Here is a 15,108-nt window from a genome sequence, read left to right on the forward strand (position 1 = left end):
TGACAAAAATGAAAATCCTGATTTGATGATATCACAGAATTGGAAAACTTGTAACTGCTGCTTCTCCTAAACTGACATTTACAAAATGCATTTACTTGTGACTGAATTAAAATGATGCAGATCTATAATGGCTACACTGATGGCAGCCTGAAAATCGTAATACGGCTCTTTTAGAACTAGTGGTCTTATATACATGGGGTTTTCAATAAACACTTATAGTGCTAAATGTTAAGCTCTGGACAGGCATATTAGCATTTCATATTATAAAACTTACATAAAAATGCAGGATGATACATGCAAGTATAGTAATAGCAGAATACTTGTTGTTATTAGAAGATGTTCAGCTCTGCTGTTCATAGACCAGAATAGCTTATGGGATAGTTTTTTGTCTATTTTTTGTCAGTTAGCACAAGTTTGTAGCAGCTACTCCTCCAAAACTGCTTGAAAGACTGCAATGAAACTTTTCACATACATTGATCTCATGGTTTAATTGGTCCTGAATAAACATTCTGCCAATATGGCCATCATAGAAGTCATCTTAAAAATCTTATTATCACAATTTATCATTAAGTTGTAGTTTTAATTAAGAAACAAACCCTTTCAAAAAGATTTTTGGGTATAAATGTTATAAAAAGTTAAACAGAGATTGGATGTATTCATGCAAATTGTATCATATTGTCTTGGCATGTTTTAAGCAAAGCATATTACGTCAATGCTGTGCAGGTGTTATGAGTGTTGACCAGTTATACCAACTCTTGTAGGATGTGTGATAAATCAGGTGAAAATAACTATAATTTGGTTTCTTCTTCCATAGCACCAATGGTGTGGCACAATAGTCAGTATTTTTTAATATTGTACATCTTCTTATTCAACATAATACCATTAACTTATGCTCTTATTTTCAGCTCTGTTAAAAGAAAAGCCAATGGCAAGGGCCGACCTACAAAGATGTTCATTAAGACAGAGGATGGGGACACGGTAACTGTCATTCAAAATGAAGTGGATGAAGATGATAATGTTATCGACCTTACCAGTGATCAGGAAAAGGAAGAGGAAGATGTTGAGAAGGAGAAACAAGCTGCTACCCATCAGAAAGATGTCAAACCAAAGGTGGAAGGACTTGATCAAGCTATTAAGGACTCAAAGCCTGTTGTGGAGTTGGCTCATAAGACAGTTCAGACAGTACCAGTAGTGATCAGGTTAGCGACCCGTGATGAGATAGACTTAGAAAAACTCAGCCCACTTGAGAAGAGACAGCATCTTGTAGCTAAATATAGGGAAGTTTGTGAACTACAGAAAAAATTGGAAGATACCAACACCAAGTTTAAAAGCTTACAAGGTAATATATGCAATCTGTTGAAGATAATTGTTCCAGACTTTGATTACGGCCAGCCAGATGATATAGAGAATGTTATTTTGGACTTTATTCGAGTGAATGCAGAGACTGATTCAAAGAGTTGAATGCAACACTGGATTGCAAAGAGTGTTTAGGCTTCGTGTTAAGTAGTGGTTTGCTTTGACAGTGTTACATAATGAAATGTGTTTCATCAGTTATACAGTGTTAAAGCATGGTGAACTGTGTTGGATCAACTACAGTGGTGTTAAGGCATGATGTGCAGTAGAGGTTCTAGTACACAGTGTTAGGGCATGAGCAACTGTTGATTGCTCAGTGTTGAGCATGATGTACTATGTTAGGTTAAGCCATGATGTACAGTAATGGATTTACAAGACAGTGAGGTATCTTTATACTTAATATATTGGGTGAATTGCACATAGTTAAAGCATGATGCAAGATGTTTGGACAGTTACACAGTGTCAAGGTATTGTAAACAATATTTTGACAATGTATACATTGATATAGTAATTTTTATGTTAAAATGGAGGTTGATTACACAGTATTATATTAATATGTACACCTCTAAGTCATAAGTAGTTTGTAAATATCCTCAGATTTTCTTGCCTCTGGATCCATTGTTGATTGTTCATATAATGTTTTGGTAACTACTCTTACCTGTTATTTATTAGGTCCATAAATGATAAAACTGCAATGATAATGGAAAATGAAAGCAACACTAGTTTTCACAATATGGAAATCAGCATCATAGTATGTTATTATCTTCATTTTATATGAATATACCATGTCTTTAATGTTGCATACATTTTTTGCAGTTTTCTCAGTAACTTCATTTGTGAAAAAAGGGATAATTCATGACCTATTTATCTCAATTAAAATATTAACTAGGAAACTTTTCTTGAGGTTATACAAGTGAGATACCACCAGTAAGCTTGAGTTTGTTGTGGGGATGAAGATTCAGATCTATAGAGGTATTCATGCATAATGATTTTGAGAGGGGTATCAATTTGTGTTGCTGTGCACAACTTGTATCATCAGAGTTGCTCTATTCTCACAATAATATAGTATATAAATGTTGAAGGTTCTGGTGTTTGTTTTACAGTTGGTAGATTATGCACAAGTTGAATAATTTCAACTCTTTGACAAGATTTAGAAGATTGCAGAATAGTACTTTAGGTATTACACTTAGACACAAAAATGAGAGGCAATAGGTTTTCATTGTTATATATTTGTTTTGGTCTGCAGGACAACTTTTGACAATATGTTGGCTTAGATTGATATACATTTATATACTTTTTGGTAAACATGGGTCAGTATTTTTCCCCCCATGAAGCTATACATCAGAAAACAAAAATAAAACGGAGAACTACTTTTTTTTTGCTTACATTTACTTTTGTCACCATATTTTAACTTTGTCATCCTGGTTGTTGTTGCACAAGCCTTGATGTCACTAAAATGTATAAGGCATATTAGTTCTGCCACTGGCATTAGTGTTTTTTCCATGGACTTAAAAGTAACATAATCCATGGGCAGTAAAAAATTAAGCTTGTAATTGCAACATTACAGCTTTATTTCAGATACAGTGTATTGTTCAGGTTGAAAATCTCAGGTGCTATATCTCATTAACATGTTGATTCATTGACATGAATGAGTAATTTGTAATGTTGCTGATTTCATTTGCATGTTAATTCTAATGTGAAACTTCTGTACTATGTATTAGTATTGTTTATTTTATGAAATAGAGCGATTGTTATATGAATGGTCATTTGTTTGGAGTATGGCTCCTGATATACATTTCAGTTTCGTGCTCTAAATAAAGATAAAAGTTTCTAAAATATACAAGCTCAGCATATTCATTATTATTACTATCGAAAGAAATTATGATTTCCTATAGTATTAGGTAAGACTAACTTTTGGTAATATTTGTCAGCATAGAATTCAGTTGCTGAAATGTCTAGCTGTATTATGTGGATCTGATGATCACTGTTATAAATTGCCAATGTTGCCATACTTGTTTAACAGTGTGCATTCACCCACATAAAACATCATCCCCACCCCCCACTTTTATGTCAGAATTGCATAAAACATGTGATCCAAACATTAAGAACATATCAAAGTGCCTACATTTTATGTAAAAATATGTAATTGCACATTTCAAAAATTTCAAGCCACCACATTTAATTGTTAATATATGCAAAATGAATGCCATAAAATCTGAATAATAAGCACATACCTGAAAATAAAAGAATTATATATTTATTTACAGAACGTTGTTGCTTTACTGACTTTTTCTGTTTGCTGTGCTTCAGGGTTTGTTTTGCATTTTTTAGAATCATCTTTTATGTTAAATTCTATAAATGCATGTTAATTGGCATAAATATTGAAATATAATGTCTTGTAATAAATTTCAACTGGCTGTAAGCACATATTTAAAACAAATTGCATACTACCTTCACTAACTAAATATTAAGCCTATGGGCTTGTTTTTCAGGTTTAAACATTTTTTTGTTTACATTTTGAAACTTGCAAACCGAAAATCAACAAAATCATAGCTACACAAACAATTTTTGTGCATACATGTATTTTTTAATTGATTTGCATTGTACATATGTTGTATAACTGTGTTGCACATATGTTCAACATGTGTCATAGGGGAATTTTTTATGTTTTATATGCATGGATCACATCTGTTTCATATGTGTATAACAAATACCTGAATTTGCGAGACATGTCTGGGAGGTCAAGGGCTTTCTCCCAGGACACAATACGAGCAACCTGACATCAGTTGTAGGAGTTCTCAAATATCATTATATCAGCTTGTATTTGATTTGTTTGTCCATTATTGTGGCAAATAAACACCTTAATTAGGTAAAATTCATTGGTCACTTGGTCTACTAGACAGATTCTGTCAGTAAATAAAGATGTTACAAACTAAGCTTAATTCTTTGTTGGACAATCAATATATGGGTTGCTGAACAAGAGTATTCAGTCATTATTTTTTTCCATCAGTCCCTCACCATGTGGTTTGTGTTGCAGAGTGTCAGCTCATGTTAACTGTAGACCAAATATTTGAAGCTTAGACTCAAATTTAAAAAAAAGACTACAACTACCTTTCATTATCATCCTCCAAGACTTGATCAAATGAAATTTCATCACCTGTCTGTACTGGAAATGCCCATTAATCATGTCTTAAATATTTTTGAAGTAGTATGTCAGCTTGTCCATTAATAATTAATTTAAAAAAAAAAAAAAAGAGTAGAGTGGGATAAAACACTATTGTTGGGAGAAATGCAGTCATATAGTTTGTGAAAGTGGAAATGTTCTATAAATAATTAATTTGAAAGGCAGCCAGTTAATCATGGAAGGATAATATTAACGCTAAAGCATCAGTAGTGAATCTGCAACCGAAAATGATACATTTTCTGGCAGATTTAATAAGATCTGATGATTTTAAAATACAAGCACCCACAGAAGTTACTTTCTTAAAATAAATGACATGGCAGTCTGCTAGAAGTTTATATGAAAGCAATAAAAAGAATTCTAAATTGCATCAATGGGTGAATACTCTAAACTAAAAGTGCCTTCCCTGGGTCCCAAGTGTATTTTAGGATTGAAAAAGCACTAATTAGGTATATCAAAATTTTCTTTGTTTGTTATATCTTTTTTTAAGTATTTTTATATTAAATGTCAGTAATATATTAAAGATTTAAAAAAAAATGTTTGGTAAGAGCCATACAAATTTCAGGATAGATGGTGTAGCATAGAAGGTATGAGAAATGAATGAAAACTTTGCCTGTGTAATTTAGCACCCTGAATAGATGGCAAGCAAGCACAGCAGCAAAAAAAATGCTTTCATAATTTTTATGTAGGCCACCTGTTGTAAATATTCCGAAAGATGATATTTTTTCTCTGCCTTTTATTCACAGAAATGAACTCCACTTTTTTATACTCCCTCTATGATAACAGAAGGGAGAATGTTGTTTTTGCTGCTGTTTTTGTGTATACCTATACACCTGTATGTCAGCATGTCTTTTTTTGCTTGGTGTTTTACAGCACAGCAGCACATTTAGGTTATTTAGTGTCAGCACTTAACCTTCTTGTGTTCCTGTGCCATAAAACACCCAACCAAAATGGCATGTATTTAGTCATAAACTCATTTTGGCATTATAACACAGAAACTAATTTAGAATCTTTGAAAGGTACCAGTTATATTGTGGTCATTGGTGGAAAACTCATAACATTTTCAAGCCATTACAGCAATATTTCATTTTTAATTATTTAGTTGTAAACTGTTTGGATAAAATACTTGTTAACTTGATCAAGTATTACTGGATTGAGGTAGTGAGATAAAGTTTGATAAGCATATTTGTATTCATATAAAGATGACCGTGACATGATATTGAAGTTATTTCAACAATTGTTCTCAAGTTTTTACACATTTTGAAGTTTTTGGACTTGAAGTTGTTTAGCATGCATTAGGCCAGATAAAAAATATCTGTGGTTCAGGTTTTTGGAAAAATATTTAAGGTATGTAGGTCAGAGCAAACATTTGTATTTGTCCTGATGGATTTAAATGAACAAAACCTAGAAAAAAAAGCATCATTTGTAGCCTGAATTTTATTTCAGTTTTAGTATCACCCCTTTGTTTATTCTTTTTCTCCCAACTCCCCAATTTTTTTTATAGGGATGGCAGAAAAAAATAGAGTTGGTTGGCTAACCAGAACAGCACATCTTTTTTTCCTTAGCAAAAATCAATCAAGGTAGACAAATGAAATTTAGCATGCAAGTTGGTATGTGTATGTGAATAACCTGATTAGATTTTCAGGCTATTATAAGAATTTGTCATTTTATCATCGTTGTTTCAAACATAAATATAGTTTCCATAATCTGTCATTCACAGTACTTTTTTACAGTCAGTGTAATTAAAATGTCTGTGAGTTTTATCCTCATAAATTTCAATTTGGAGCACTGTACAAATTTATTTAGTTACCAGGGAGTTTGTACATATGGACAGCCTTTATCTTAGCATATTGTTATTTCCAACCAATTGTTTACTGTAACAATTATTTGTGCATAACATTCACCTTCATTAGCATCATATCATCACATTCTGAATACAATATTACATCCACACAGTAACATGACACCAAGCAAAATTATATAGCAGTGTCATTGTTTGCACAATAGTCTTTGTAGTTACATAATATGGTCTAACATTCATTTTGATGCAAAGGACTGTTTTGGATTAATTAAAAAAAATGATGATGGAGATAGATGGAAATAACATTTTACCTGTATACAAGCCATTTAAACTTAAACTTGAATTATTCCCTCATTTCTTGTTTGGTGAGGCTGGCGAAGGCTATGGTGCACCCTCCCATGCCCACCTATATTGGAATGCATGTATCTTGTGTGTGCCTTGCAATTTTCTGTATAGAACTTATTTAAAAAAATGACATACTGTAAGCAGGTTTTTTTTTTATTACCTACCCATTTAATGTTACATGCTTGATCTGGTGTTCAATACAGTTGTTCAGTCTGTATTTCAGTATCATACACCGACATTCCAACTATTTTGGTGTCTTTGACGACCAGACAGAGATATTTTAGATGCAGTAACTCAAATTTTAATAAATCTTGATATGTTTTGAATTTCATTCATACTGTAAAGCCAACATTATTTAGAAAGCATAAAAGATGGGCTATCTAATAAATCTAAAACCACATCTGTGTTTTGTTCTTATTAGGGTGAAAGAACTCATTTGATATGGTGTATGAATATGTCTTGGTCTGGTGGTCTCGACATATCACTATGCCACATCAGACTTGTTCTTTCCTCTGACCTAGAACAAGACATAAATGCAGTTTTGTGTATATATCACATGTCATACTTTTTTCATCTGTGCCATTGATGTTCATCAAACCTTTTATACTAAATAAACAGTGACCATTTGCCCAGTGAGAACAAATCAGGGTCTTTTTATAATGTTTTGACTATTTTACACAGCAGCTTTTAGATCCAGCCACAATTCATGAGAAATATATTCTAAAAAATTGCCCAGTCCTTAGTGTTCAGGAATGATATCCACAAAATAAATAAATTTTATTTGTTTTGATTGTCACACCAGGATTTACCTCCCCTGTAATTTCAGTGGTACACGTGTTGACTGTTTCTAGTCTGTGGATAATATACATCACTGAACACTTGTACTTGGCTGATTTTTATCACCTAATCAAGGAAGTTGGAGGTTGAAATTGTTTTGCCCATTGTTTTCTGTTCACTCCATTGTGTGTATGTTACTTTGGTAGCTTGTTTATTCATTCTTGGTGAGCCTTGAAAGTGTAGTTTGTGAAGCATCATCTGATCCAAGAGTTACAGGTTTAGTACCAGCCCAGGCCTGTCAGAGCTGAGTTCCTTGGTGTGTCATTGGGAAAGGTACACAGTTCCCATTTCCTTGGCATGATCTAACCATTTCTTTGTTAAAAGTGCCTGCACAGTTTTGTAGACTTTATTTCAGCTACACTTCTGAAAATTGGCATGTTAGTGCATCTTAAGAAGAGTAACTCAGTCATACCAAAAGTAGGTCACTGTGACATTTGTTTGTATTTTTAGCTTTCTGTTTGCTACTGAATCTTGGAAGCTTTTTCCCCTTCACTCAAATATTTTTTATGTGGATGCATCTAAAAAGAATAATTCATCTATACCAAAACTAGATTTATTTATCAGGCTTGTGATTGCTGTATTTTTGTTGTTGTTGCAATGTGCTATTTCTTATGCTAATAAGTTGGACTCAATTTCACCTACACTTGTGAAAATTGGTATATGGATGCATCTCAAGGCAACTAATTCAACCATACAAAAGCTAGGTCAAGGAAATAACTGAGCTACACCAAAACTAGGTTATGGTGACCTTTTCCCTCCATTGACATTTGTATTTTCAATCATCTATCCATTATACTTCAATGTTTTGGATCCCATTTCACCTGCACTCATGAAAATCAGTATGTGGATGCCACTTTTTGAAAACAACTCAGTCACATCAAAATTAGGTCACAGTTGGCCTCATTTTTATGCTTGAATGACTTTCATATTTTCAGCTGTTTGTTTATTATACCCGCAAAATCTTGGATTATTTTTCAGCTCTGAAAATTAGTATGTGTATGCACTGCATGAATAGTAATACAGTAATATGAAAACTCTGTCATTGTAACTACATTTTAATGCAGGGGTCAAATTTGTATTTTCAGTCATGTGTTTCAGGCATTCTCTGTATCTTTAACCAAGGTATATCTGGTCTATTTGGAGTCTCTTTTGATCTTACATTAATGAAACTTTGCATGTTGATGCATCTTAATTAGTAGTAATATGCTATAATATTTTCTTGATGTACATGATTGTTAGGTCTTTAGCTTAGACTCACAACCAGTGTTAATGTGTTAAGTTCCTGTCCAGACCAGTCTGGGTAGCCTGTCATGACTAATAACTATGCAAGACACTTAACACTATTTGCCTTTACATCAATCCCTTGTAGCAGTCATCATTGCCAGCTATTCAAAATGGGCATATATTGGCAATGGGATTAGCATTAACAAGTAAATGCCTTGTTGTAAATACACGTGTACTACCACCCTGCACCTAGCACAGTGAATCTCATTAGATAGTTCACTTGAAAATGTATTGCAGTCTGATTAAAATTGATATCCCCAACACGATGGAGCTCTTACTGACAGCAATATGAGATCATGTTTTGTTGACATTTTTGATTCACCAGTTAAATTGCAGATTTCTTATATCTGAAAGTGATAAATATCATTCAGAATAACTAATCACTGATGATAACTGTCCATTACACAAAATGCAGACCTTTATCTGATAGTCTACTAAAACTAAAAATGGTCTTGAAATGCCAAAGGTCACTACAACATGAATAGTGATCACTGCATATCAGATCTACTTATAAATGGGTAACAATTTTAAACAGATTAAAGGATATTACCTTGTTTTGTTTAATGTAGCACATTCAGCCAAAGATGGAATAGACAAGATAGATGCCTTCACATAATGATCTGACAAATCCAGGTCTACACTGTTCATTCTAATAATAATTTCTAGTGCAATTCTATGCATATCATAATTGGCTAAATCTAAGGCATGTTCCATTTAAACTATTCCGAGTCCAGGATGTCTCTCCACCAACAGATTTATCTCAGAGCCAATTGCTTTACACAAAGTATAAAGTGTGGCCGCATTAACTGACCAATATCTTTAAAACAAGGATACACAGTACTGTGAGACTTGCAGAGGTCAATAGCTTGGTTAACACATGCTCACTGTCTGTCTGGTCCAGTGGCAAACAACATCGATCTTGATCTGCCATTTGTATAATGCACCAGTAGATTAGGGATTTTTGTTGTTTGTTCTACTGATTGCTTCTTCAAACTGCATAGATCCAGATATGCTGGTGCATTGTGCGACAGCAAAACTAGGTCTGTGTGGTTTACATTCAGACCAAACTTATATGCAAGAATATATGCTACTTGTCTTCATGTGAACTTACTCATGCATATATCCTAACTTATTCATATATCCAAACTTATTCATGTAGCCTGACTTTTTCATACAAATAGCTTCTCTTTGTTTTTGGTCTCATTTTGATGATATTTTTCCATGCCATCTTTGTCTCATATTTAATAGTTTTTATGTTGGAGACAACATTGGTAAGGATGAAAATTGTCTAACAGAAACTGTACATGTGAGGTGATGCATAATTATCAGACATACAGATAAATATTGAGGCAAACTATCTCTGCAAGTCACACATTTCCATTGATCTTTGTTTATGAAATATATATACAAACACAGCCTGAAATGAGGGGAGAGGGGTGAAGTTGGACTTTTAAGTAGGCAACTGGCTGTCTGCAGATTAATGTCCAAGACCTGGACTACAGTTTGATAACACAAAGTTCAATGCATGTAGCTTTTATGTTTATCAGGTTTTGGACTATTAACCAGAAGAGTATAGATACAGTTTCCACAAGAGCCATGATTACTTAGTGCCTAAAGTATTGGACTGGTTCTTAAATTATCATTTAGTTCATAATAAAGTTCAAAACTGTTTTTAAAATAATGTATAGTGAACCAGTCTAAAAAGAATGAAACTTCAAATATTTGGCTGATTCGCATAGAAACTATCACTATTTGAATAATACTAAACTTTGCATCTGCAGATTTTTACTTCCTGTATAGAAAATGGTAGCCTATTTAGCCTAGATGTGTGTCTTGTTTAGTACTCAAACATTACCTTATGAACAAAATTATCACAGAAAAAGGCTGGTATTGGCCACTGACAAGCACACTGTAGGAATTCAAAGTATTTCATCCACATAAATTAAGGATGCTCTTTTATTTCAGAGGATTGGACTTGGTCATATCGTTATTATATGGAAAAAAATATTTTTCTTATCCTGACTATAATTTATTACAAGGAAAATATCAATGTTCATCATAACATAGCTTTAGTTCATATTTAACAGTTATCTACATACAGGACAGTTATCACTAGCTGTGGTATCTACATAAAGGACAGTTATCACTAGCTATGTTATCTACATACAGGACAGTTATCACTAGCTGATTAGGACTTGCTTATTGCTGTGATAATGCTCATTGCCCCTCAAGTGTTCAAAATTTCATAAGCATTTAATCCAATATATTTGCCAAAATTTCTGAATTCATTACTACTTACCTAAAAGGACATCACTTTATAAAGAACACATGCTCATAAAGGACACTTTCAGGAACTCTCAGTGAAAATCCCTGTTTGATTATCCTTTGTATGCCCCATAATGACGATGTAGTTCAGTCATTGTGGTGGGGCAGCTCTGTTCCATGAACATATTTCAGGTTAAAAAAGACACATTTTTAAAATGGATAGAGGACACTTGTTTTGATTTATTATGACTAAATATAAAGGGCATTGCACCATTTGTTACAGCGAAAATTAAGCTTATTGTAGATCTCCACATAGACACCTGTCTTGAGAGATCACATCTGCTCTCAAAACATGTTTTTACAAGACAGGTGGTTTCTCATTAAAGGTCGTAACATTTTATAATAGAATGGAAATGCCTCCTATCATGATGGACAATCTTCCATGCCTGGTTTTACTATACATTTATTCAGCATCTTTCTTCAGTAATTTTTTTTTTTTTTACTTCCAAAAGTGTGTTTAATACCAGTAGATCTTTTATTAAAAAGTTCCATAGGATTTCAAGGAAAATAATCCTCATGTATTAGGACACATAAATCCAGGCACATCAGATAAACTTTTTAATATAAATGATACCTGGCCAAACTACAAAATTGTCATATCCTGTTGCTGTCACTTTTACTTTATTGGTTTTGCTTGCCCTTGTAAAATTTCTTATCATTTTTACATTAGTATAAGATTCATTTATAAGGTGGTATTTGTTTTTATATCATTATGTGGTTCATTAAGAAAATGCTATTAACATTATTTTTTACATCGTGTTCCTTAAGAAAATGGTGTTCACATTTTATTTATATCATGATGCAGATGCTTTAGAAAATAGCTCTTGTATAATTTAATATTATGTATTTCAATCTTGAATGTGTTGTAGCTTTCTGTTATTGACTATTTCCGAATTGATATGTAATCATTTTTTTGTATTTTATTAAAATATTAATCATATATGTGTCATGTTTACTTTTTTAATAAAATGTTATGCATGCTTATTGTTGCTTCAGCGTAGTTTTAATTGGTTGGAGAGGATAATTATGCATGGTAAGATGGATACATTAGACATATTTTTCAAGGGAAAGGCATGGTTGATAAAATGCATATTAAACTGAATGGGGGTCAAAACTTTGAATTCCAGAATAATATGTTAGTGAATATGAAGATCATATTTGTAGCATTTTAAATTCATCTATAGAAAATTAAATTTTTGTATCAGAAAATGATTTAGTTATTGAAACAAATTTGATAATTGAGACAAAAATTACAATCTTCAACGAGTTTGTCTTGTACATGTAATTCAGTCATTTTCAATTTATGAACTTAGCATTTTGATGGAGGCAAAGTTTTTAAATATGTAAAAGTCATGATTTATTTTATAATCTCAGGATTATATCTGGTCACAGCTTGTTGTGGATTCTGAGTGCATCTACACATATGCAGTAATTATTAAACATACTTCTTGGAGATTATTCCTTATTTCAGGAAGAATTTGTCAAAAGTACAGTATTCCCTTTTATCCGTGGGAGTCATAGAGTATACTGCCTTATAACAAGACTGTTTTAAAATGAACTGCATGAAATAATAATTTTACAAACACTTAATGAAATGGATCAATGACTACAGATACCTTTTCAAGGGAACCTTGTTATAATTAATGGCCTTATAGTGAGGGAGGGATATATCAGTTACCATGTGTATGTTGTTTATTGTATCCAGTCTTTGCAATCTTTTCTTATGTGTTCACTTTTGAAATTACCAGAGGGGATTATTTGAAGCCAGCATTGTCAGGGTGATGGCATGCTTTTGTCATTATTGTATTTATATATTTCTTCCAATTTGTTACCCTTTCATAATAACCTTGGGAGTATGACCACATTGTCGCAAATCCAGTTTCAGCCTAAAATGTATATGGTGGCTATAAAAGCTCAAAGTCATCTGTCGACATAGATGGCAGTCAGACAGTGTGCCAGATCCCTTCTGTAACTCAGTTACTTGTTATGCTCATGCTAGATGACACTATTTTGAAAGACCTTGTAAACCGTCAAGAGTTTCTTTTACTTGACTACAGAGCAAGTAAGAGGAGTTTCTCATGCTAGAGCACACTATCTTGAGAGACCTTGTAAACCGTCATCAAGAGTTTCTTGTACTTGACTGTAGAGCAAGTAAGAGGAGTTTCTCATCTTGGGGAAATATACTTCAACTATAATTGTAACTGTTTCTTGCTCTTTTCTTTCCAAGATGAAGTCTTTATTGCAAATATATATGTTATGCATCCTTTTGTAGATATAGGTCACTATAGTGTATGTCAATGTGGGCATTTAGGTAGGTTGATTTAAACGAAATATGTGTTGCCCAAAAATGTAATACTAAGATTGTTTAACCTTAACTGTCATCAAGAAACTTCCAGATAAAAATTATTGATCACTATGGACTTGTACAATAATAGCCAGGTAATAAACTGGGACAAGAAAAGAGGATGTTGGCCTAACATGATGAATAACAGGGTGGTACAAAATTATTTCAATACGTTGCTGGTTTCCTTATGACATCACAGTGCTTGTCATTTAATATTGTTTGCACTGGATCACACCTATAGGTTGACTTAACCAAAAAAGTCCACATAATTTAACATTTTGTTGTATGTACTTTTCAGGGCATGTAAACAATGAACTTATAAAGGAATATGGATGTATTAGAATCAAATTAAAATAAATAATCACCAATTTAAGGTATGTGTAATCAAATTCTAAAAAGTGACAGTCGTTACTGAAATATTGCTTTGTGAATGCCTACGTGATCTGTATAACTTTTACTTCAATACATGCATTCAGTAATGTATGCTTATGTATTCTGTAATATAAATTATGGATGTTTAAGTGTGCAAGTAATTTTATAATATATAAGAAACTTAACATGTTTTGCAGCATCCATCTCAATAAGTTTGAACAACGTTGCACAAATGTCCCCACTGTAACATGCCACTTATGCTAGATATATAGAATCTATGTTGGGGTTTGGACCGATATAAGGAAATCCCAGTCAAGGGTTTATATTATTTGTCTCCCCATGAGGCTTGCCTGAGTGTGGAGACGTATAATATAAACCTGCAACTGGGATTTCCTTGTCTCGGTCCAAACCCCAACGTAGATTATTTCTCTCACCCAGTATTTTCTTTTAAAGTAAAAGAATTCTTCCCTAGTGTTCACGTCCAATGTTTACATGTGGTGAGTGAATATAAATGTGTTAATGAGGGCTGTGGTGTGACCGTTGCATCCAAAGTACACAGTTTATACACGTGAGCAAAGAAAAATAACATACAACGTCGCATAGTAATGAGGTATTATCACATTTAATATATGGATGTTATATGAAATTGACAATAATAATTAATATTTATTACAAGAAATTGTTTTATTTTCATCAGTTCCAGTTTTGAAAAGTTATATTGTAAACAATAAAATGATATTGGCTACTCGGCTGTACTGTAGTTGTACTTAGTACAAGCTGTAACGAAGAGTAACATCTTGCTTTAGATTATTTATGGGTAATTAGAGATCTGAGTCACTATCCTATATAACTATTCTTTTCTTTGGAGGAGGTGAAACTGTTTGTGGCATACTTGTGTTGCCCTTAATATTGATTGTAAAATTACCCCCATGTATAATAGACCCTCCAAAAACGGACTCGAGCGGACAAACATGTCCTATACTTTCAAGTTCACAGATTCTTTGAACATTTATTTTTCGGTCCTGGAAATATGGCAAGTACTACAGTGAAATTTGCTTATGGATTAATGTGCTGATGGATAAATGATTCCTTCTGGCTGGTAAGTGCATTATTTGTCTTTAAGTATTGTAGGTATATTTTTGAATCAGTTGGAGCACAATGGAGATGCTTAACAAAATTAGAATAAAACATGTTTTATATAACACTTTTCTGGCTGTTACTAAGTTTTCCATAGTTGTTAAGAGAGGTGGGAGGCAATGAAGTGTA

At 32.9% G+C, this 15,108-nt stretch overlaps 1 protein-coding gene across 1 annotated transcript in view; it reads left to right on the forward strand.

Annotated features, from left to right (window-relative positions):
- LOC149801243 (MORC family CW-type zinc finger protein 3-like) overlaps nt 1-12,066 on the forward strand; it is a 65,693-nt gene extending 53,627 nt beyond the window's left edge. The window contains 1 exon segment of the mRNA XM_089955316.1: nt 906-12,066. Within this exon segment, the coding sequence (XP_089811442.1) occupies nt 906-1,461 (556 nt within the window). The 3' untranslated portion in view covers nt 1,462-12,066.
- The last annotated feature ends 3,042 nt before the right edge of the window (nt 12,067-15,108 follow it).

The sequence above is a fragment of the Sinohyriopsis cumingii genome, chromosome 4 (genome assembly GCF_028554795.1).
Source record: "Sinohyriopsis cumingii isolate HCF-2022 chromosome 4, ASM2855479v2, whole genome shotgun sequence".
Lineage (NCBI taxonomy): Eukaryota > Metazoa > Mollusca > Bivalvia > Unionida > Unionidae > Sinohyriopsis > Sinohyriopsis cumingii.